This window comes from Vanellus vanellus (genome assembly GCF_965231255.1).
Source record: "Vanellus vanellus genome assembly, chromosome: 13".
NCBI classification, from domain to species: Eukaryota; Metazoa; Chordata; class Aves; order Charadriiformes; family Charadriidae; genus Vanellus; species Vanellus vanellus.
In genome coordinates, this window is record NC_138918.1 from 3,887,452 (window position 1) to 3,912,013 (window position 24,562).

At 54.9% G+C, this 24,562-nt stretch overlaps 2 protein-coding genes across 2 annotated transcripts in view; both read right to left on the reverse strand.

The window, feature by feature from the left end:
• Window positions 1-19,757, reverse strand: part of SAR1B (secretion associated Ras related GTPase 1B) — a 186,680-nt gene extending 166,923 nt beyond the window's left edge. The window contains exon 1 of the mRNA XM_082489913.1: window positions 19,748-19,757. The gene's annotated coding sequence lies outside the window, so the exon portion shown is untranslated. The remainder of the gene's footprint in view (window positions 1-19,747) is intronic.
• Window positions 4,591-11,125, reverse strand: PITX1 (paired like homeodomain 1; the record flags this gene model as incomplete). The annotated part of the gene is made up of 3 exons (XM_082489845.1): window positions 4,591-5,130; window positions 7,827-8,032; window positions 10,963-11,125. The coding sequence occupies 3 exons, from the start codon at window positions 11,123-11,125 to the stop codon at window positions 4,591-4,593; spliced, it is 909 nt and encodes a 302-aa protein (XP_082345971.1).
• Window positions 19,758-24,562: the final 4,805 nt, after the last annotated feature.

The following is a 24,562-nucleotide window of genomic DNA, read 5'->3' on the forward strand; positions in this document are numbered from 1 at the left end:
CAGGCTGGTTTATGGGTCTGAATATCTTGGCTGTTTTGATAGTATTGAACAAAATTTTCACACACAAGTTGCCAGGCTGGAGCGGAAAAGTTGTCACAGATTCTTGTTTAATTGGTAAAGTAATTTTTACTTATACAAGGGCAAACGAAAATAATAAGGTCTGAAACTGTGCCATTTAAGTTAATGACAAACCCCTCATAGGTTTCACATAAAGCCTGTATTTTTATTATCCCAGTTCCAGGGACTTTTGTTGCAAGTTTGCAGCAAAATGTTAGGGCATTTCTAAGTGTTATTTTTATTATACAAAATCCCATTAAAATCAGTACTGAAGCATCCCATTAATTTAAATGGGACTTTGCATAGTTTGCTGAGTTCCAGGCCACAGATAAAGAAAAGTATGCAATTTGGAGTTAAACTGACCACAGCTTTTTATTAGGAGACATTTAATCTCGAACAAACAGGGCAGTCTGAGGCATAAAGTCTTTGTGAACTTCATCTGGGCTGGTGCAATAGCAGCCTCCGCGGTGCGGCAGCTTCTGGGTTGGTCGTCTGGGACCTCATCAGGACCAGAGAGTGTTCCCAAGCAAACCCCGCGCCCAGGTAGGTATGCAAAGTGCTCCCCAGGCAGCCCTGCCTCGGAAATGCGAATAGGTAAGCCAGCACGCCCAGAACAAATGGAAAACTTGATTCAGCTGTTTCTCTGGCTCCAAGTATCTGCTCGCCTCGACAAAGGCAAAGCTGCGATCAGAGGGCAGGAGTGTGGGGGTTCTCTGCGGCACCCACTGGAAGGCAGAGTCCCACCGGGCTGGAGCCACGCTGGGTCGAAACGACGCAGCTTTCAGAAACCCCTACTTTGAGCTTGACACGCTGGAAACCACTTGCAGGAATGCGTAGGGTGAGGGATGGAAAACCATCGCCTCCGGTGTGCGGAAACACCCACCAGCCAGACGCTGGCACGGGGACTGCAAAAACCAAAGTGTGAAGAGTGATGGGGAGAGCCATTTTATACGTGGGACCCCTCTCTGGGGCCTTGGGACGGGCTAAGGGACCATTAAGTGACAGCCCCCCTCGGCTACCCCCAGTGTGAGCACGCACCTGGGCACCTCCAAGGGCATATCCCTAAGGAAGCTGTGCTTGGGCAAGGCGGTCCCAAGTCATGCATCAAACACCCCAAAACCCCCAAATAATTCAAGCTCTAACCGTTGTGAGGGAGACCTACAGGCCGCTGGAAGCAGGGCATCCGTGAAAGTGCACGGGGAAGGTGTAGGAGCTGCTTTCTGCTCAGTGTCTCCTTGGAATTTTCCTTTCCCTGAGCCATAAATGTGTCAAGATGCCCAAATTTTGCCCGGCAGCAGCGGATCAGCTCTCCCTGGTACGTTCACAGGGCAGGGGGATGGTGGTGATGGCCACCGGCGCAGAGACCCAAGCAGGCTGGTGTCCCTGGTCCCCAGCTTTTCCTTGCAAACAGTTTCAGGGGGGTTCAGGACTCCGACAACAACTGAAACTTGCAGGAAGGGTTTGGTTAAACGTGAGCCCTGCAGCCCTCGGTCGGATTTAGGACTAACAGTGCTACCTCCAGGAACAGGAGAAAATGAACACCGAAAATCCAGGCTGAAATAACAGCTGAGGGCCTGCAGATTTCCCCCCTCCTTCCCCCCCCCCCCCCCCGGATGGAAGCTGGAGGGGAAAAATCAGGCGTTTTCCTGGTCCGGTGCACGCTCCCCTGGCTGTAAGAAGTGATAAAATAACCGGGGAGACTCAGCTCCTGTCTGCTGAGCCCCCGAGTTGGGTGTAAAGCCACTGAGCAGCCCCCCAACCCCCGACGGGGGGCTCCGCGGGCACGGTTCCCCCCCTCCCCCCCCACTACCAGGGGCTCCGCGGGGCCGGGGCTGCCCTACGCGGCCGCGGAAACCCCCCGGGGCTTAAGGGGCTCCGGCGGGGCCGGGGCTGCCCTGCGCGGCCGCGGAAACCCCGCAGGGCTTAAGGGGCTCCGAGCAGAGAGCTGCAAAGCCGCGGAGGGGTGGTGGTGGGGGGAACATCCGCGGCCGCGCAAACAGCGCGTTTGGGCGGCGGGGAGGCAGCGCCGGCAATGGCTTTTCCCGCCGCCGGATCCGGCCTCGCCGCAGATAATTTATTAATTCGTTGGTTGAATTATGGCCTTTTTTTTTTCCCCCCACAAAATATTAATACTAATCATAATAGTAATGAAATAGTAATGAAATCAGAATCTTTTGTGCTTGCAACAGCTTGGGAAAAAAAAAACTAAATCGAACAACATTTAAAATTTAGGATCTCGGAGAAATTGGAGAAGCAAGAGAAAAAAAAAAAAAGCACCTTAGCAAACCGGGCAAAACGGGTCAGCGGGAAGGAGCGGTCCCAGGGCTGCGACACACCGGAGGGGGGGGGGGGGGGGGGGGGGGGCTTCAGAGTGCGAGGATTAACTTTTTGGGGAGGAAAAGAAAAAAAAAAAAACCAAACCAAGCCACGGTTCGAGGCGTTCTTATTCCGTAGGAGCAGAAATGCCGGTGCCGAGGAGAGCTGCTCCCCCCCGCAACCCCGCCGGGCCGGCAGCGGGAAAAGTCTGCCGTAAAATTAGATTTTTGGGGGGATTTGCACTTCCCGGGCTGCCCCCCGGGATGGCAGGGACCCCCCCACCCCCTCCCCGAAGAAAGGCGCCTTCGCCCCCCTTGGCCGGATCCCTGCCGGGGGGATGGGGGGGGGACGGGACGCGGGGAGACGGCGCAATTACCGGGGGGAAACGGTGGGGCCCTCCCCAAAATGCCACCACGGGGTGGGGGGTGAGAAAACTACTTTTCTTCTTATTTAGTCGATCTCTTAAACACAGCCAGAAAAGAACATTAAAGGCATTTCTAGATTTCGTTTCGGTTTTTTTTTTTTTTTTTTTGTCTTTTTTTTTTTTTTATTCCCATGCTCTTAATTTTGAGAAAAAAAAATAATCACAAAACATAACTTATAAAACAATATATATACTGCATCCTTATCCACAACAGCATAATTGAAACATCCAGCGTAACGTTTACCACAGGTGTGAAATACACTGGGAAAGAAGTACCGTGTGCATTTTATATTATGTTTCTTTGTCATCTACAGGTAATAAGTATCGACAAAAATAAGCAACAAATATGCCTGCAATTAAACTTCATATGCGTTTTGTATGCGTATTAATAAAGATCATATTTATCATGTCCATGTTTGGGGTTTTTTGTTTGTTTTTCTTTTTTTCTTTTTTTTTTTTTTTCTGCCAACAAGCACTTGTTAAAGTATCTACATTTACATAATAACACCTTAAGATAATAACACCTTAAGATCGGTATTTTTTTGATTCCTTGTTTTTCCTTCACAGTTAGAAAAGCAAGGAACGCTTTCAGCTTTGCTAAGCAACCTTTCCGGACGCCGAGGCTCGCCGTTTCTCTAGCAGAGATGCAGTATCTGTATTCTCTTCAAAACAGACCATTTTTCGTCTTTTTTTTTTTTTTTTTCCTAGACTCTCTAAAAGGGGTTTGGTTCGTTTTTGCTTGTTTGTTTGTTTGTTTGTTTGTCTGTTTTTCTCTTGAGAGAAAAAAAAACCTCTGCATTTAAATAAAGATGAATGATAATTTCATTATCAGGATGGGGAGAATGCTGAACAGTTTTCACATCGCTGGAGGGTTTCTGTGCTCTCTCACAACCGGGGATACTGCAGTCTTTTGGAAAGGATGAAGAGGTAGGAACCTTGAGCTGCTTAGTATCAGGAATGACTGGATTATAGCTTCCAACTAAAGAAAAAAACATCAAGAATCATGCATTTTAAAAACAGTTTATTCAACGGCCAAGGACAATGATCCGGCACAATGCAACGGTTGATATAAATATAACCTTATATAAGTGGTTGACCCTTGTCATTATTATTTTTAATAGTTTCATACCTAATATTTTAACCATTTTTCCCGCAGAACGTACTCTGCGAATTATATTTTTTTTCTGACCCCCCCTCCCACTTTTTTTTTTTTTTTTTTCGAGTGTGATTCTGTTTCTCAGTGGTAAACATTAACCAAACTCTTCCCGTGCGACAAGCGGCCAAGAACCGTCCCACCAGCTCTTACCACCGAGGCGTCTCCCCCCCCCGCCGCCTTCCCCGCGGGGAAGCGGCCGCCTTACCAACTCCTGTGCAAGTTCAAGTAAACACATACAACCCGCATAATCCAGAGAAAAAATTGCAACTCATCCATGTACCAGATTTCGGTGTCTCTTGCAAAAGTTTTCTGGTCCGTTTACGGTTTTTGATGGTTTATTTTTCATTTTCTTTCTTTTTTTTTTTTTTAAAGCGCAGTTTTGTTGGTTGCGCCGTTGCATTAATATTTTTTTTTTTAAACAGTCGAAGTCCGCGGAGCTTTTGGGGATTTTTTTTTTGTGGTGTTTTGTTTTGTTGGTTTTTTTTTTTTCTTTTTCTTTTTCCTCTCTCACTTGCTCGGGTTTTGCTTTTAATCAGTTTTAATTATTTTTTTTTCCCTCTTTTCCGTTAAACGTCGCTTTGCTTCTGCTTTGCTTTTGTCGGCGGTGTTTTGTCGGAGGTGGTTTGTGTCAAGTCCGTCAACTGTTGTACTGACAGGCGTTTAGACTGGAGCCGGGGCTTTGCAAACTGCTGTAGCCGAAACTGGAGTGCTGCTTTGATTTCAGTCTGAGACTGGCTAAACTGGAGTTGCAAGTGTCCCGGTAGACGCTGTAGGGCGAGCCCGGTGGCCCGTAGGGACAGGCCGGCGAGGACATGGCCGAGTTCAGCGAAGAGCCGCTGATGTTGTTGATGTTGTTGAGGCCGGAGTTGGCCATGCCCGGCACGGCCGAGTGACCCATACTGGAGGGCATGTTCATGGAGGAGATGCTGCTGGGAGCCGAGAACATGGACTGGGAGGAGAGGGGGCTCATGGAGTTGAAGAAGGTGAAGCTCTTGGTGGAAAGCGGCGCCGGGGTGAGGCTTTTGGTGGCCCAGTTGTTGTAGGGATATCCGGCGTACATGTCGTCGTAGGGCTGCATCAGCCCGCTGAACTGGGGCACGTAGCCGTTCTTGCACAGGTCCATCTGCTGGTTCCGCTCCCGCTTTCTCCACTTGGCTCGGCGGTTCTTGAACCAGACCTGGGGAGGGGAGAGGGGTGGGGGACACACACAGCCCCCCCCCCCGACACGGCACGGTGAGTGCGGAACCGCCACCGCTGCCCCTTTCGCCGCCTCCGAGCGCTGATGCGCGCAGGGGTGCGCAGGCAGCGCGCAGCAGAAAGCCGGCACCCCCGCGCCCCCCGCCCTGGGCAGCACCCCCGGCATGGCGAGGGGAGGTGGGCACGGCTCCGCCGCCCCGCAACGCCTCTCCCCACAGCCTTCCCCCCCCCCCGCCCCGGAGGTCCCGCTCCACGGACTCTGCGCGCATCCTTCTCTATTCCGCGGGATGTACCAGCCGGGATGTGCGGAGCCGCCTCTCCGCGAAGGGTGTCTGCGCGGGTGTCCGCGTCCTGGCAGTGTCCCTCCCCCGGTCCCCCCGCCGCCCCTCTCCCCGGAGCAAGGCAAGGGGCGAAGGCACAGCCCCCGCTCTGATTAGGGCCGGCTCGCCCCGGCTCTGCCGCCTTTCCGAACGCTAATGCCGTGTAATAAAAGTCCCCTGTTACAGATCATAAAAAAGGGGATTGGATTAGTATGTTTAGGTTTTTTTTTTTTTAAAAAAAAAAAAAGAAGAAAGAAAATCAGTCCCCGCATCCCCCTCGGATGGATGCAGCCTCTGCCTTTATATCTAATGAGAATTTACAGCCCTGACTAGGGAATAGAGAAGCGGGACCCGCTCCTGGTGTTTGATGCAAAAAAAAAAAAAAATCAAAACCCTGATCCAGACTCTCTTTTATTTATTTATTATTATTTTTTTTTTTAGCCCTCCGTAAGCTTTTGAGCCCCCCGTGATGGAAGCCGGGCAGCCCCCAAAATTCTTTTTCCAGATTAAAAACCACCATCATCCTGCCTGCCGGCTGCGCCCAGCCTGAGAGCCTCTCCTGCTGCGTCCAGCCCCCCCCCCCCCCCCAGGTTTTCTTCGACCGAGCTGCAGCCCCCGGGCTCCCTGCGGACACTGCGCGGTTCCCTGCGCCCGGCCCCGCGGAGGCTGCGCTCCCTCCGCCGGGGCTGGGGGGGGAAGGGGGGGCGCTCTTCTGGCCTCCCCGGGCACGAATGGCGCAACTATTATTAAACACAGGTCTCAAGGATGGAAACTTGGGGGGGGGGGGGGGGGGGGGGGGGGAAGGAATGGATGGCAGAGTCTATTTTAAAATACAGCAATAATAAAAAGAATCCCGTATAAATAGGAAACGAAAGCCAACATGTTCAAAACCTGTAATATACTCCTCGGAAGGTGCTTCCAGACAGGAATTTCCTGAAAATGAGGGTAATAGTTTTAATTATGGCTCCTAGACATTTTAAAGGAAGGCCCTCATAGCAAATTAAGGTTAGATTTGCAATCTGCAATCTCAGAACATCAACCCAAAACATCTCCACGCAGAGGGAGAACGAAATTATGTTAATGGCAACTCATATATTAGTTTTATTTGCTTCCTGAAATATTCCAGCGATATTAATGCAGTTTAGTCTCCGCTCCGGCTTTGTTTTGTTTTAAACTCAATTAAGACAATGCTTTCAGATGCATTTCCCCCATTGCAGATGGGTGTTTACTCTTGAAAGGTTTAAAGCAGAATCTCTGTAATCCGATTTGGTCACTCGCGGTTTAATTGCCAAGAAAAAAAAAAAAAAAAAAGAAAAGAAAAAAAAAGTGGCTTTTCGGGACGGCGGGGCTGCCCTCTCTCCACCGTTCCCGGTTTCTTCCCGGTTTCTCCCCTTCGCGGTAGCGGGCTCAGCCCACGGCCCGCGGGCTCGGCTGGGGTGCGCGGTCACGGCCGTAATCGCGCGGGGAAAAGTTCCCGGGAGGCGGGGGGGAGGGGGGAATATAAAGGGGAGGTGGAGAAACCGTGACAGCCAGGCACGGCGGGCAAAAAGTCTACGGATCGATACAGCCCGAGCCTCCCCGGTCTGGTCCTTCATTGCCAGGGTATCTCACCCGTTAATCTCTCTAAGGAACTGCGTGTATATAAAAATATATATATATTTATATGGTGGCATCGGGTCCGAGGCGCCTTCGCCGTACAAATACGTGTCTACAGCGCTTCTTGACTTCGCAGCGCTCCTTCGCCCATCGGCGGCCTCTGCAAACAGCCGCTCCGCCCGCCCGTGGCCGCGGGAGATGCGCGGCCGCGGGAGATGTGCGGCCGGGAGGAGCCGGCATCGATAATGGAAGGAGGCTAAGCCGCAATCCCGCCGCCGCAACGGCATCCAGCAGCGGTGTGTTGGGATTGCTGGGATTACTGGGAATAACCAGGGAAAGGGGAAGGGCCGCTGGAGATGCCCAGTTGCTCGGCTGCGGCGTTGCTCTCGTCCCGCGCCGGGTTTAAGCCAACCCGGGGGGTTCTTCCCCCCGCAACCGGGCCCTTCCCAAGCCCCGGCCCCCCCGGTGCCCCCTGCGCTGTTCGCCCCTCCACTTTTCGGACCCATTCCCAACCGCGGGGCCGGTGGCGGCGGCCCGCTCCGGGCGGCATCTCTCCGCGACCGGGAGCTGAATTTCTCCTTTCCGGCCTGCATCCCAATTTTCGGAATTAAAATCAAGCCCGCAGCAGCCGAGTGCTGCTCTCAAACAACCTCAGCGGGTCCCGAAAGGGGCAGTTTCCCTGAACCCCCTCCCCCTTATCCCCTCCAACGGGGCCCGGAGCAGGACCCCGCATCCCCGCGGGCCCGGGCGCCCCTCTTACCCGGACTCGGGGCTCGGTGAGGTTGGTCCAGACGGCGATCTCCTCCCGCATGCTCATGTCGGGATAGCGGTTCCGCTGGAAAGTGGCCTCCAGCTCCTGCAGCTGTTGGCTGGTGAAGTGGGTCCGCTGCCGCCGCTGCTTCTTCTTCTTCGCCGGGTCGTCGGCGGCCCCGTCCTCGTTTTTCTGCTCGCCGCTGCGATCCTTTTCTGCGGTGGGGTTTAGGGGTTTTGTTGGTGTTTTTTTGTTTTGTTTGGGGTTTTTTGTTTTGTTTAGGTTTTTTGTTTTGTTTTGTTTGGGGGTTTTTTGTTTTGTTTTTGTTTTTGTTTTTGTTTTTTTTTTTCCAAACAGAAATACAGGCACACAAAGGCAGTCGTCCCCCCCCCACCCCGCCCCCGCCCCCAGCCCTGCCCGCCTCATCGAAGGGACGCGTGGGGACACCCACGCGGGTCCTGCCGGACCCTGCACCCATCGAACACCCCGCAGCCAAACCCGGCCTTTCCCATGGCGGCTGGGGAAAGAGCAGGGAGCCCGGCCCGGGCCCAGGGCACCCGGGGAGGCAGCGGGACCCCCAGGGCGGTCCGGCTCGAAGCGGGTCCGAAGGGTGAGATCACTGGGGGGGGGAGCGGGTTCCCCGCAGCATCGGCCGCTTTGCGGCACCTTTTTCCTCCCTTCCACCTCAGGCGCGATCTTTGCTCCATTGTCTTTGTTGTGCTCGGCAGCGATAGGAAACTTTGGAAGGGCAGGGGTGTAAAACCCAGCAGCAATTAATTGCAAAAGGCACCGTCTCCCTTTGCCTCTGCACTCCCCCACTTACTCCTTTATTATTATTATTATCATTTTATTTCTTTCTTTTTGCCGCTTTTATGATTTATTTTAACCCCAGACTATGCGAAGCCCTCTGCAAAAATCATATCGAAAGAAGCAAAGAAAAAAAAAAATCCAAACCAAACCAAACAAACCAGAAGCGTTTTGGCGGTCGGGATTTGCGCGGAATGGAAAGAAGAATCCAACCCGGGCAACGGAAGGACAAACCTCCGCTCCGTTTTCGTAACGGCCGAAACGGCTCTCCCAGCCCGGGTTTGGGCCGGAATCGGTCCGGTTGAAGCGCTTGGAAAAGGGGACTCAAAGGTTTGAAGGAAATGTGCTCCGGGCCCGGGCCCCGGCGGGAGCGGGGGAAGGTGAGGCCGGGCGGCGGGCGCGGGAGGCTGCGGGGCCGCGGCCACCCCCCGGCCTCTGTCCTCCTGCCGCCCGAAGGAAACTCTGCGGGGAGTTTTCCTTTTTAGAGTTCTTTTTTTTTTAATTATTTTTATTTTTTCCCCCCTCTTTTTAGAGGGTTTTATCCCGCCGGCGGCGGGCCCGGGGGCATTTCTACAGCCCCGACCTCTGCGAGGTAAGGCGGGGAGTCTAAAAATAATCGCGGGCTGTATCCAAAGCCCGGGAGGAGTCGTCTTTGCAAAGTCACCCCGAAATCCCCCCCTCGCCTGGGCACCCTCCCCAGCAAAAGGGTGGTGGGGGGGAGGTGAGCGAGCCCAACGGAAGCCCCCAGAAGGCGCGGATCGCAGCCCGGCTGCTCTCTCTCTTTCTGCTGGAAGAGGTTTGCAGAGCAAACAAGGCCTCTGCAGCACAGACCCCATCGCCCCCCGTTCCCCCCGGCTCCCCCCCCGGGGCCGTTGGACCGGCCGAGCCGCAAGGCCCGGCGGCGGCGGGGAAAGAGAAACCGAAATAACCCCCGCAAAAACAAATCCTCTGGGAAGAGCCCGGAGAAACCAGGCCGAGCGGGAGCCGGGGGGCGGTAGGAAAGCGGCCGCGGTGGGATTTAACCCCACTCCGGGTTTAACCCCGCCAGGATTTTATTAAAAATCCGACCTCCGCTCCGGGCTGCGATACAATTTCAAATCATCAAGCATATTAGCTTTAATCGGTTTATATATATATTTTTTTCCATTAAAAAAAAAAAAAGTGAAAGGTTTTTTGCAGCTTCTCGGAGAAGAAAAGCAGGCAGGTCCTCAGCCCTTCTCCAGCACCGAGGGGTCACACACAGAGGTAGGGCAAAATGGAGCAAATCTCCCTCTCTAATCTCAAATAATCCCCTCTAATCTCGGAGTCCCTTCCAGACGCCGGTCCCTAACTTTGTTTGCGAATCAGGCTGGGAGGCACAACCAAACCCTGTTTATCACCGGGTGCCACTTCGGGACCGACTCTTGCCACTGCCACTCTGTAGGTTATAGGACCTGCTAAAACTCCGAAAAGCATCACCATCTATTAAAAAATTAACTTTAAATAAGAGATAAACTCCCCCTGAAAGGGTCTCGGTGGTGAAGGAGTATCACGCTCCTTCCTGCAGCTTTTGTTTCCTTCTCGCTTCCCTTGTCACTCTAGAAGTGTTGCTACTTTAATTAAACGCAAACTGGGAAACCACAGCTTTCCCTGCAGACCTCGCCACACCGTGGTCAAGGCGCGGGGACCCTTTCCATCCGCGTAACCCCCGCGCGAAGCCTCCGCGGCCGCGCACATCCCCTCCGCGGCGGCCCGCGTTGCCTGCGCCCGGCCCCACGCCGCCTCTCCTGCTCTGCGGGGCTTGTCTTTCTTTTTAATTTTTTTTTAATTATTATTATTTATTATTCCCTCCGCCCCCCTCCTTTGACAGAGAGATCTTTTTCCATCTCTTCACCACCCGAGCTGGAAAATAAACCCGGGCAAAAGCTGACATTATTTCAGAAACATCCGGCAAAACCGCACTCCCCGAAGAGCCCCCCCTTCCCTTCGATCCCATCAATTAATAGCCGTGTTTTGTATAAAAAAAAAAAAAAAAAAAAAAAAAAAAAAGAGCAGCTCCCGGGATGGGGCTGGGGACCGTGTGTGTCCGCCCGGCGGGATGTCAGCCCCGGTTCCCGGTTCCCGGGGTTCGCTCGGGATGGAACCGCCAGGGTCACCGGCAGCTCTCTCCCCCCCCGCCCCGTTCCCCCTCCTCCATCTCCTCTGGTTGTGCGGGGGGTGCGGGCAAAGTCCCCCCCCCCCCCTCCGACGGCCCCGCGAAGGGAAGGCGCGGTGGGGAGGGGGAGGCGGCGCGGGGGGAGCGGGCCGGGGCCGCGGGGTTTGGGGAGGAGGGGGGGGTGAAGGGGAGTGGGGGGGTTACCTGGCACCTCCGTGTCGGAGGATTCACTGGCTGAGTTCTCGATCGGGTCTCTGGGTTCCGAGGATCTTTGCAAATGGAAGCTGGAAGCCATGTCATGGGAGGGTTGGGGTCTCAAGCTCTCGGGCAGTCTCTCCAAATTCATTCCACCTTTAAAGGAATCCATGGCAGGGGCGCCGGGCTGCCTGGGGGAGTTTGCAGGTGTTTATTCCACACAGAAAGGAACAAGGAGCTTTTTTTTTTTTTTTTTAAGAAAAAAAAAGAAAAAAAAAACAAAACAACAAACAACAAAACCAAAAGCAAATCCACTTATTACTAACAGTATTATTTTAAGGGTGTCGGATGAAGAAGAGATCTGGGCAGTGCCTCGAAGCTGGTTGTCTCTGCTCGGGGAGAGGCACGGCAGTCCGGCCGCATAGGCAGGGAAGTGGTAAAGATCCCTTATAGAGAAACGCGAGTTGCGAGTTGGACAGTTTAAAGCTAAAGAGATTAAAGTGACCTGCCCTAGAACAAATGCCTGTAGTTAAACGGGGCTCCTCCCCCTGAAGGTTAAAACCTCCCCGTCTCACTAATGCATCACTCCATCTAGCGCTCGCCCAGCCCGGCCGCGCGGGCGGACCTGCCTCCGCGCTCCCCCGCCGATGTGCGCGACTTGCGCGGCCGCGGCCAGGCCCGCGGATCCCCCGGGCCGGCCCCTGCTCGGCCCCCCTCCGCCCGGCCGCCTCTCCTCCGAGGGTGCCCTCCCCCGCCTCCTCCTCTCCCCCCCCCCCTTCCCCGCAGCCTCCCCTAAACTCGGCGAGGTATTAAAAACATTTCAGAAACGAATGGAAAGGTAGAAAATCACTCCCAGCCGCGCGGGGGGCGGCTTGGGACCCCCTGGCCGCCCCCAGCACCCCCGCCAGCCCGCCCTGCTCCGCAGCGTCCTGCCAGCCGGCAGCGCGCAGGTTGCGCCCCTGCGCAGGGTGGCATCCCCGCCGTAACCAGCCCGGCTGGGCCTCCCGGCCCGCAGAACCTCCGCCCTGCAGTGGACGCGCAACCTGCGCACCCCTCAGCATCCCTGCGCGGGGCTGCGCGGGCCCGTCCCGGCGCGAAGCCACCCCACCGCGAGTTTCAGTCCCGCGGGGAACACGTCCTTCCGAGCTGGAGGGGATTTCTTTGGGGGATGGCATCCTGGGGGTTGTGTCTGAACTGTTTTAATCTTTTTTTTTTTTTTTTTAAGATTTTTTTTTTTTTCTGGCTGCGGGGTTTATAATCGGACCCAGCCCGGCGGCCGGAGGACCGCACCGCGGGGAACAGCGGCAGCGCCAACGCTCCCATCACATCATCTTTCCGCACATGATTAATAACAAATAATTTGCCTCTCGCAGCCGAACTCGCGGTGACCCTCCGGAGGGGTATCGGCGGCTCTGCCAGCCCGGGGGCCGGCGGGGAAGGGGTGGGAGATCCTCACTCTCAGCGGACATTGGTGCGCCCAGTCCCGGTGCGGTGCCCGGGGAGGGAGGGAGGAGCGGGGCCGGTCCCCGGTGGTGCCCGCGCAGGCCGGGGCACGGCCTTGAGCCCTCCCGGATGACACATCGGTGTTTGGGGAGGTGGAAAAACCCACGGGAAGCCCTCAGCCTCGGGGGGCAGGTGGGAACCGGAGGTAGCGGCGGGGCAGGCGGCGGGGGGCTCGCTGCACCGGGGAAGGGGGCGAGGGGAAGGGGGAGAAGGACCCTGGCTGTAACTCTGCCCGGGGAAAGGACCTTCTCTCCTCTTTATTTTCTCGGCTCACTTTAACTGATCCATCCTGACACTCTATTTTGCTTTCAAATCAAGTAAAGATGTGGGAGAGAACTTTTGAACTGGTTTATGGAAAAGTGGAGGGAAGCAATGTTCCAGCCGCGCGGGCTTTTTCCTACACGGCCGGGGCGATGCAGCCGGGCCCGCCCCGCGCCCCCCGGCAGAGCCCCCACGGGCCCGGGCCCCCCCTACGCCCACGGACCCGGGGACACCCGGGGAGACCCCAAAGTTCCCAGCCCCAAGCCTTACACCTCTGATGTCCAGCGCCTTTTGCAGTCTGGGGGATGTACAGGTGGGGGATGTCAGGGTCAGGTCTCTCTACTTCTCCCTATCCCTTTTTTTTTTTTTTTTTTGTGGCGTATGATGTCCCTCTGTCTGTCCGCCGCTCCCGGCTGAACTTCGCTCAGGAGTCTGCAAACAACAGGGGATTTCGGGCACTCGGGGTGAACCAGGCAATGTCGGGGCTGCTAAAGATGGACATGGTTTAAAATGCAAATATTTACCAGGGCCTCTGGGCTCCGAGGGGCTGAGCTGATGCAGAAGCCCACGGCACGGGAAGGATGGAGACATCCTGCCGGGAGAGAAGCGAGAGGTGGGGATGGCCTTTCTCCCGAGGAGGAGGAAGGTGACCAGATTGCAAACGTGCACGGTGCCTGAGACCCTTCACAATCCCTTTTTTCTTTTTTTTTTTTTTTTTTTTTTTGCTTTATGTCCGCGGGCCGGGAGCAGCGGCAGCCCCGGGGCAGGTCTCCGGGGGCTCCCCCGCCCGCAGCGGGAGCGGGATGGAGCCCGGCGGGCCGTACTGGGGGGAGGCTGCCAACAGCCCGGCGGCTCCGCTCCGGCTATTTTAAACCTCCTGCTCACAGCAGCCTCAAAACCGGAGGCGGGATTTTTCTTTCTTTTTTTCTTTCCTTTTTTTTTTTTTCTTTTTAATGCTCCTAATTTACAGTTTTTGTTCTGCTCTATAAAATCTATTTTTTAAAAATTCGTTCTAGGCTCAATTCCTCCCGGCCGAGCGCGGGGAAAGGTTCAGCCCCGGGCACCGGAGTGATTTCGCCGAGGCGATAACGCCTGGTCCGGCTGCCTTCCGGGGAGAGGGTTCTCCCTGCTCCGTCTGGGGGACTCCCGGGGCAGACACCCCCCGGTACGGGCGTTAAATGAAGAGTAACGGGCCGGCCCTGCCGCTCTCGGCCCTCGGGAAGCAGAGTAGCGCCCGGCTCCCTCCTCACCCCCCCCCGCATGTCCGTGGTGCGGGTCAGGCATTTACCGCACACCTGCGCACGGGTCGGCGGTCTCAGGAGGGCGGATATATATGTGTCTTGTGTCTGTGTCGTATATGTCTTATGTGGATTTAAGGGCGTCCTCTTGCCCCGCGTCTTTGGGGAGCGGGCGAACTCCTATCGCACAGACCCAAATCTGCCCGGTTCTTCCCGTTGCTGGTCGCGACAGCACGTGTCACGACAAGAGAGCGCACCCGCGGGGTTGTCGCCCCTCGGTTTGCGCTTTTCTTCTCTCTCCTCCCCGCCGGACCCGCTCCGTTTCGGGATGCTGAGGACAACTCTCCTCTGGCAACCCTCTCCAGCAGACGCTACGTCACGGGTCCGCTCGTGTGACGTCAAGCCCTGCTTTCCTGACGTCACGCCTCACCATTCAGCCAGGCCAGGACCCAAAGCAAAGCCTTGATGCCCCGCTCGGAGCCGGCTGCTCTTCCCGCGACGTGAAGGAGGGACGGCGGCCCCACGGGGACACCCACACACGTCTCCCCTCCTCGGGGGACCCGCGACCTGCGTGGGCGTGGGAAGGGCCGGGGAGAGGTGGAGGGAAGGGTCGGGCCGGCCGGGGACCGAGCGGGGCCCACAGAGCCCCGGCCGGGACGCGGGCGGTGTGCGCGGGTCACGGGAGAGGTTGGCGTGGGAAAGCTCCGCGCAGCGCGGCGTGGGGCTGGCCGGAGAGCACCACCGCTCCGCGCCCGCGCAGCCACCGCACCCCCAGGCTCCCCGCAGCTGGGGGCTGTATCAGGGATCTATGAAACACTGGAAGCCCGCAAATAAACCGCTCCGCTTCCTCCTGCTATAAATAACCCAAGAATGAGGGGACGGCGCTTATAAATAAATCAGCGCTGGCCACGCCGGTGACAACCCCGTGAAGAAGAGGACGAGAGGTGTCTGAACGAGAGCAGGACTCCCACTGCCCTCCGAGGGGTGGATGGACACCGCCGGGTGCGTGGGGATTGGGGCCGTGTCACCCCCCGGGTGCTGGGGAGGGGGTCCCTGCTTTCAGAGAGGGGCTCCCATCCCCGACAGGCTGCAGTGGTTGTAGCCAACGCAAAACCACCTGGGCCGTATATCAGGCGGTGAAGTTCCATCTCTGCCAGCTTTTCCTCTTCAGATTTATTAGCGTTGTATAGACTCGGATTCAGTCTATAAATTATTGGGAATTGTTACAAAAATGAAAGTATCTCCTCCCAAGCGCACCTCTGCCCGAGAGGAGAGGGAAGCCCTCTGAAAAATAGAGCTGTATTGAGGCAAAAGAAGAGGGAGAGGCTCCCCAACCCAACCAAATCCAACCAAGCCCAGCTCAACCAAACCCAACCAAGCCCAACCAAACCCAGCCAAACCCAAGCCCAGCAAACCCAACCCTACTCAACCAAGACAAACCAAACCAAACCAAACCAAACCAAACCAAACCAAACCAAACCAAACCATGCCAAGCCAAACGAAACCGCAACCAACGCAACCAAAACAAGCCAAGCTGAACCCAAACAAAGCAATCCTAGCCAAACCAAGCCCAAGCCAGCCAACCTCCAGCTGGTGCACCCTTTGCGCAGTCCAGCAGCCGGGAGCTGCTGCAGGAAAACAACTTTTAATAACAAAACCATCCTAAAAGTGCCCATCAGGCGGCGAAAAGGCATCGCCGGGGCGGTGTGAGATGCTGGAAGGGCGCAGTTCACCTGTGCCCAGCGCCGGCAGCACCGCGACAGCGCGCAGGAGCATTTTTAAAGTTTCTCTTTATGAAAATGTCCTCCGCACGGGTAGAAGAGTGGTTTTCGGCCTCCAGCCCCCGGTCCCAGTCTGTGCTGGTGTGTGGCTCTGACCCACGGGATGCCCACACGGGTTGGGAAGAAGCAGAGGCCGGGGATGCGCGCAGGGGTGTGCGCAGGACAGCGCGGCGCCCCGCGGAACACCGACCGCACTGGGAGAGCGGTGTTTGTTGTGGCAGTGCACCGAGGGGGGGGGGGGGGGATACGAACTGCTAGGGGGGGGGCAATGTCCTGGGGGTGTCCTGCCCCAAAACAGCATCTCCCCAAACGCCGCCTTACGCACACATTTGAGACCCGGGTGTACGCCCCCGCGCAAGGCAAATCCCAGCACTCCCTGCCGCGACACGAAGGGAAAACTGAGCAAACCCAAGTAACGGCGACCGCGAAACGAGCCCCGGCACCTCCCGACCTCCCGCCAGAGCCGGAGCCGGGTCCCCCACCCCGGGCCGGACGGAGCGGGCAGCGGGAAGCAGAGAGGGGGAAGAAACTCAGCCCAGAGAGCATGTTAAATCGCTCAGGAGAGGAAGGTGGAAAATTACGCTGGCTCCCAGCCGGCCTGTCCTCCTCTGCGCAGCCAGGAGAGCAATTTTCCTAAGAAGTTGAGCAAAACGAAATCTGCCCGTTTTGGATCCGCAGCCCTCCTCCCTCCGCGTGCCGGCCAAGCCTCCGCCTTCCGCGGGCGCGTAGGCCCCCCTTCCCCCTATCCGTGCAGCGCTGCGCCGCGGATGCTGTGCGGGCGGGTTTCCAGGGCTCTCCGTGCCCCATCCCGCTTCCCTCAGCCCCACCGCCTCGGCTCTCCCCGCCGTTCAAACCCGATGGGGGAAACGGAATTTTCTCGGGGCGTTTGGTCCGTGACACCTCCCGGGGCACCTGGGGCACCCGGGGCTGCGGCTCGTCCCGATTTTCCCCCCAACCCCCAACCCCCCCCCCCCCCCCATCCCCATCACCGCCCCGGGGCCGCCCCGGGCGCCGGCGGCCAGCGGCCGCGCTTGCAAAAACTCGGGATGAAAAAGTTGAAGGCTTAATGTTCTCTGACAGATACAAATGATACCCCAAGGCTTTCTTGAAATGCAGCGACTGGAGGCTGGAGAAACGGTTTTCCTATTCGGGTTTCTGCAGCTGGAAGCAGACGGGAGGGGTGGGGGGTGGTGTTCCCCTCGGCCCTCCTCCCTCCTACCCTCACCCCCAAAATAAAACCATCTCCTGGGTGTCCGCCGCCAACCTGGGACAACTCTTGTTTTTTCCCCGAATGCCTGGCGGCACAGTCCCTCCCCGGCCCAGAGCTGCCTCCCAGCCCTCTCCGCATCCTCCAGCCCACAGGCACTGAACTCTGCTCTAAGAAAATATTAATTTGCTCTTAGCAGCGGCTCGGGTTTATCTCTGGCAATTCGCAGCCTGATGTGAGCGGGAGATTGTCAGCGCCCCGCAATGACAACGACGGAGGATGGACAGCTCAGGGACACGGGGGGGGGTTGTTGCCTTCGGTGGGGGGGAAGAGAGGGGAAAAGTACAATATAGTCCCACAATTCCCTCTCTGAGCAGAGGGAACATGCTTTTCTTATTAATTGATGGAGGAAGGGGCACCGGAGTTTGCTAGGCAGCCTGCTCATGTTACTCTGTGCATCTTTAGATCCCGAAATGCGTCTCTTTTGTGGACTAAAAAAAGATGCCTGTGAAGCAGAATAATCAAAGGCCCGGGCACTCCGTTGGCATTTGCTGAAGATCCTTCTTCAGCTGAAAAGAAAAAAAAAAAAACAGACGCTGTGTTTGGAACCACCGACATTATGTTTCCATGTGGGTTTCCCCCCACCTTGTTTCGGGCGAGCAACCTCTTAATTGCTGCAGCATTTGGATGGGGGAAACACGTTTCTCTTAAACAGGACATTTCCTGAAAGGCTGAAATATTCTAATAACGCGCTGGGCTCTTTAATGTTCGCAGAACAGCAGCGAATCTCTGCAGAGCCGCACGTTTCCTGCTTTAAAATGCAAAATCAGAGAAACATTTAACCTTTGTGTACATTCAACTTTTTCTCTTCTATATTATTTATTTTTTTTTTTCACTTTTATTCCTTTTATTTTCTCTTTTAAAATTTTCTCCCCCCCCCCCCCTTTTTTTTTTTCTTTTCTTTTCTTTCTTTTTTTTTTTTTTTTTAATTTTCCCCCCAAGAGGCTGCTTTCGCCCCGCTGCCCGGCAGCACCGCGCTGCTCCCGGCGCGGCTTTGGCGCAACCCCCGCTCGTCTCCGCTGCCCGAACAGCAAATACCGCCGAGATAAAGGCACGGGACACTTTTCTTTCCAGTTTCATTGTGGGAACGGCGGTATCTTAACGGGCACATCTCGGGGAGAGATAGGAACCTACTGCCTTGCAGAGGGCTGTGCTAATCAGCACGCCGGGTTAGATATAAAAGTTCAGGGCAAATAAAACGAATTAGTTTTATTAGCACGTTTAGGAGGCGGTCTAACGAAGGAATTCGGCTTTACTAGAGAATGTTTTCTCCTCCCCTTTTGTTATTTAAAAGCAACATACATCCGAGCTGCTCATCACGGGAGAGAAATTATGCATCGTTCAATCTGCGGTCATTTTCTCGGAGAAAGGCGCTCCCTTCTCTAAACCCGATAAGAAGGATATACACCCTTGGAAATAGACGATTTCATAATAAAACCTGCATGAACAATAAAACCGACTGTAAAGGACAGGCTGCGGAGCCCGCCAGGTTATCGTTCGGCGGTGGGTTTCGGGAGGAAATATCTACCTCCATCATACGCGCCTTCGACTCAGCTAAAACTTTCCCAGAGAAATGTTGCCACCTCTCCAGCGCGGGATTTCCAGGGACTTTGTCCGTATTTCAGGCAAATGAAGGATTTTCTCCCAGTGAAGTAGCTCTCAGGAAATATTTAGAAGTCAGTTTTTACATCAGGGCTGGAGCTGGCGCAGGGAATAACCCGGAGAACATGGACCTTGGTTTGTTAAGTAGAAATTGTATATTTTAAAATTGTTATAAAAAAAAAAGCAAACGCCGTCTCCGTCCTCGATTCAGGCACAACAGTATTGTTTTACGTTCAATTCGTGCCTCAGACTTTGTGTTCGCCTGCAGTGCGGCTGGCAAAATTTGGGGAAAAGGGACGAAATAACAGAAAACTCGCCGAGTGACAAATTTTTTAACGTGAGACCTAAAAAAAGTCTCCGAAGGATACCATCGGTGCAGAGCCCTCACGGCCATTTAAGCAGGGTTAAGACGCGGGAAAAAAAAAAAAAAAAAAGCCTTTTTCTGCCAACTGCGAGAATTTCATTCCCGCTGCAGGAAGAGTTATCCCGGAGCGGTGCTGCTAGACCCTCGCACTCTATGGAGTTCCTAAAGATGGTGCTTATTTTTAAAATCAGGAAAAAAGAGGAAAAAAAATAATAATACAAAAGAAAATCAGGGGGGCTGCAGAATATTATTTTTCCTGACAAGGGAATTCAGCGACGGCCCAGACTCCCCCCTCCCGCCCGCCCCGCTCATCCCCGGCCTCGGCCGCCTCTCCTCCGCGGCAGCGCAGCCCCGGCCGAGCATCGCAGGGGGGGACAGCGCACTACGAGCCCGCACCCCCCGGACACCCCCGCCGCTCGTCCCGGGGCCCCCTCGCCCCGCCGGGGCGCCCCAGCCTCCGCGCTGCCGGGGGGAGCCCCCACCGACAGCACCGGGGACCCGGGTGCGACCCGCGGTTTGCTCCGCGCCCCGCGCAGAAGCGCTGGAGGCTGCAAACGGTGCGGTAGGAAAAAAAAAAATTAAATATATATATTAAAAAAAAATATATAAAATGAAGTAACCCCTCTGGAATTGCATTTCCCAGCGCATTTGTCAGGGCTGACGAAGCGCAGAGGCCCCGAAAGAATTTATACACGGTATAAAGATGTCAAGGGCTGCGCGAAGAGCGGAACGCGCGGAGCGGGCTGCCCGTCGCGCCCCGGCCTCCGCGGGCGCGGAGCCGCCGCCGAGCTGCGGGGCGGGAGGCGAGGCGAGGCCGCGGTGAGGGGCGGCACGTCCCGGCTCCGCTTTGTTTTCCAGCCCCGCGACGCTCCGCACCTCCGTCCCCGCAGAAAGTGGGGACGTGGGAGGTGGGGGGGTGTGGGGGGGGAAAGAAGACGACGACACAGACACAGCCCCGCGGGACACGCGTGGGGGGACGCGGCGGGATCGCGTGGGGCGGGACGGAGCGACGGGCGCAGGCGTGGGGGGGCGGGACGGGGCGGCCGGGACCGTCGGTGAGGAGGGACAGGCGGCGACACGCGTGGGGCGGGGACGGGCGCGGGGGGACACACGCGTGGGGCCGTCCTCGGGGTAACTTACCGGGCGGTGCGCTCGGCGGCGGCGGCGGCGGCGGCGGGGTGCCGGGCCCGGCGGGCGCTTGTGCGCGCCCCGACCGCCGCTCCAGGGTTTTCTTGGGAGATTTCCCCGTCTCCTCCTGACGTCAGCCCCGTCCCAGGGTGCCGCAGACGGGGGAGGGCCGGGGGCAGGGCCGGCCGCACCGGGAGACCGGCGGCACCGGCCGCCCCGCGTCCCTCACCTCCGTCCTGCCGCCGAAGGCATCCCCGGGACCGGCCCCCCTCCGCCTCCCCCCCCGCCCCGGCCGAGCCTCTCGGGGGCGGTTTGGTGCTCCCGGTTACACGGCCCCTGCCCTCTTCATTTCCTCCCGGCCGGTGTTCTTGTCCGAGGGGGCAGGGACAAGGAAGAGCCACTTTGGGGATTTTTTTGTTTGTTTTGTTTGTTTTTTAGATTTTTTTTTTTTCCTCCCTGAAATACGCTCCTGGTTCAGGACTTCAGCCTGGAGGTGGGTGCGCAGCGCCGAGCATCCCGGGGGAGGCAGCGAACAGCCCCCAGGGCTGCCCGGGCTGCAGCTGGGGCGGGAGGACGAAGGGCTCCGGGGGGATGCTGAGGTGGGTGATGCGGTGCAGGCTGTGCTGCCCACCCATTCCCAGGCCCTTTGTCCATTTTAATTTTCCAGGGATGCTTCTGGAGTTTCAGACACTTCATTTCTCATCCCTCCCCACCCTGGGAGGTCTCCTCCCAAGAGAAAAACGCACAAGTCACGCGATGACCCGAGCGAACACCGCGACGGGGACATGCCTTGTGCTTTCCTCGACAGAGCAGGTCACACACACATGCACACACGCACAGAGGCTCTAGCTGTAGCTGAAAACCAAGGACAACGAATATGGAATGGATCAGAAAGATAAATAGCATAAAATCAGGAACAGTCCAGTCCCACACTTGCCGTTTGTTATAGAGAGAAGAAGTAAATGGGATTCACATGTCGAGCATTAGCTGGTTGTTAGTCTGTAAGATAATATTAACTTTAGTGTTTGCTGGTTTACTCCAGTTTTCCAAAGGCAGTTCCAGGAGGCGCCCAGCCTGTAATTTAGGATGGCACATACTGTGTGAAAGAGGCTTTGGCACCGGGGCCTACCAGCACATCAAGGTGATATTAACATAATAAAACGTTTGGAGAGGGAGTAGGAGCTCATAAATTAATGCATTCTACTGTTTTAATGCTAGGAGCTAACAATGCGTTTCCTGTGCGGCCGATCGTCCCCGCTGCAGCCTAACAGCTGTTTTAAAGGTGCTGTGAAATTAAAGAGAGGGAAGATGATTGTCTTTAAATCAATGTTTAATGATGTGTTATTAGGAGAAAAGTCTTCCTCCAGCAGATGTTTACATGCTGAGGATGGAGGGGAGCTTCCCAGGCTGCCTGCCTGAGAAGCGGGGGAGACGGCCCCGTGTCCCACCAGTCTCGCAGATGGCCCTGATGTCCCCAGCGCAGGGACACAGCTCGTTTGGTGCCGGGCTTGGCTGAGCACTGGCACTGGGAAAGGCTTTGCCCAGGTTTTTAGGTGGGTGCTGAGGGAACTCCTCCAGGATGCTGAACTGCTGCCAGGTTTTCAGGTGATTTGAGTCGTGACCATGAGCAGGTGACCATGGCAAACGTTGAGAATATCCTGCTCACGTTCAGCGCAGCTCAGGGCTGCCGGGATCCTTCTCCCATAAAGATCTGATACGGATGCAGGAGTATCCCCCTGTGCAGGAGTCTCCGGAGGACAAACTCCTTTTTAGCGTGGGATCAGAAGAGCTCTGGGGAGGCAAATAACCGGTCGAAGACCACACAGCAAAGGAGTGGCAGGGCTGGGGCTGCCCCGTGGGCCTCTGGGCTGCAAGGACACATTATGTACTCACCCCGTCCCTCCTACCCTGGGAGACCGTCCTGGCTGAACACGTAATATGGGCTGGAAGCCTGTCCGAGCTCTTCACTCACACAGCTCAGTCGGACTGAGCCACCTCAGGCCAGGCGCTAAGAGCAGCCTCCGGGTACTAGAAAAATAAATACACCTTTGAGGCAAGATGTAGGAGCAAACTTCTAGATGTGGTACCTAAAAGAAGGTGGAAGATGAAGCTGAGTGTAGATGAGTGTAAATCTTTCTGTAGGTGCCTAAGCCTTGTTATTTCCTTTGCGCTTGATCCACAGGCGGATTAATTAGTCTCAGTATCAGTGCTTCAGCTTCCAGTTTAAAAGATGGCCATCATAAAGCTTCTCCCTCAGAGAAGACATCAGATAGATTCAGATACCAACCCCACACGGGTGGGCGTTTGTTCCCAAAAGACACTGAGGAGTGCACAACATTGCTGGGGGCCGGGAGGGAAGAAGGACCATCCACTGCTGGGGACCTCATTGCCAGGTCACCCTCCTGCTGTCAACTAAAACAGCATCAAATTGTCTCCAACCCAACCCAGTTTCCAACGGGATGGCTCCCACAGCCAAACTTGTATTCCGCGTGATGGTGGCACGAATTGTTCCTTCACAAACAGAAAAATCATTTGCAATTGCTTTTTTCAATCACCATAAACATCCACGAAAAGAAAGTCTCTCCATATTTCCAAATATAGTGAAGAAATGACTCTCCAAGCTCACCCATTCCTTTATTTGCAGCCTTCCCTGTTAGCGCATCCTTGGAATAGTGTTTAAGAGGCCACACTGTTTCTTTGGGAGAAACTGGGATGTTTGGAACATGAGTGGATTGTAACGTTTCTGAACTTCCCAGAAGAGGCAAATTGTAAAAGAATAAGCTTCTTTCTGTGCACGCACATTTATTTTGGAGCCAAATGGAAAGGAGAGCTCAGAAAAAAAAAAAAAAAAAAGACAAATTGTTTGGAAAATATTGTCCTTCCCAAGACAGACCTAACCATATGGGGGGAAGGGAGTCAATACCGAAATTTTCCCTCTATATTCGAGTCCAGCAGCCCTCCCATTCACTCCACTGGGAGGTTTGTGTGAGTCAGACCTGCAAGATCATCCATTCAGGGTAATATTTCCAACACTCCAGTCCCCTCCCTGCTTCACTCTTATTCCCCACTGAAAGAAGTGGGGAATAGGAGTGAAGTGGGGTCCCCCCCCCCAGCTCAGATTTATGGTAAGAGCAGTGGGATGGGACCCAGACCTGTCCCTGTCCCTCCTAACTGCATCCACCACCTGGCATCACTGAAGACGAACTCCAGCGAAGGAAAAGGCAGAGCAGCTCCGTCACTTAGAAAACCTATCTGTGAGTTTATGCGGATCATTGTGAAAAGCAAAAAAAAAAACAACCCAACACAACCCAAACCGTGCTGGAGCAAGAAAATTAAGTATGAGGAGCGGGAGAAGTCCTCTTTCCAGCCCTGCCCAGCCTCCTGGTGTGACTCTAGCAAGTCGTATGAGGTTTATGTGCCTGCAACCAACTACCCTGACCTCCCCCCGGGGCGTGGGCAGGTTAAGGCAGGAAAAGGTGTTGGGGAAATGGAAGAAGCTATAAAAGAGCAGAGTTTATTGGCATTTTCATCATGCTTGTGAAAGGCTGCTGTAGCCACACTGGATCGATAGCGCCAGACCTGATTTCTTGGTGGACAGAACGAGGCATTGCTGCCTCGGTGGTTAGACGGAAACGCAGAAAATGCTTGTTGTGGCAAGGAAATCCCTTCATTCCTTTTAAATCACTGAATTTCTCATCATTGTCATCTTTAAGTAATAAACAAACACGATGTTTGTGCATCCCCAACTACTAATGGTGACATTTATGCAACAACAAAGCAAGCTGCAGCAATTGTGTACATCGGCAATTAGCGGCGTGCAGAGCATGCAAGATACTTTGAAAGGAGATGTTGGGAAAGAGGGGATTTTTTTTTTGTGTGTGTGTGGTTGTGTTTATTCCCTGGTGACATGCTGCTAACAAGCTGCAAACCAAGGATCACCCACAACAAACAAAAATAAAACAAACAAAGTTTTGTAGAGGGTGGTAATATTTAGTTTAATTCTCTCAGGCCTCTAAAAATAATTATAGCCCTGTTTGTGACAACTGGGAAGGCCCCATTTACTCCAGTAAAACTGCTTATTATTCTTCGAGCATTACATTTGGAGATGTTTCCTTATACAACGTCAGCGTTAATGGGTGTAGATCTCAATCAATGAAATATTGATGTATTTCTCATCTTTGCACGAGCAGGATTTTTGGTTCTGCAGCTTGTGGTCAGCTGTTTACTTGCCAGTTAAATCACAACACATTTAACGACTTTCTGGAGATCTTGTCAGAGGACTTACTGCCAAAGAACAGGATCCCGGGGATTTGGGCATGAGTGAAAAGTTACTTAAGGTCTAGACATCGATCCAAGCATCTCCACTGCAGTTTATTCCATGCATTATAGATTTTGGGGGAAAGTGCTAAATGGCACATAGACCTTCAAACTAACACACGCGCCTCCTCTGTTCTCACAAGGCAGT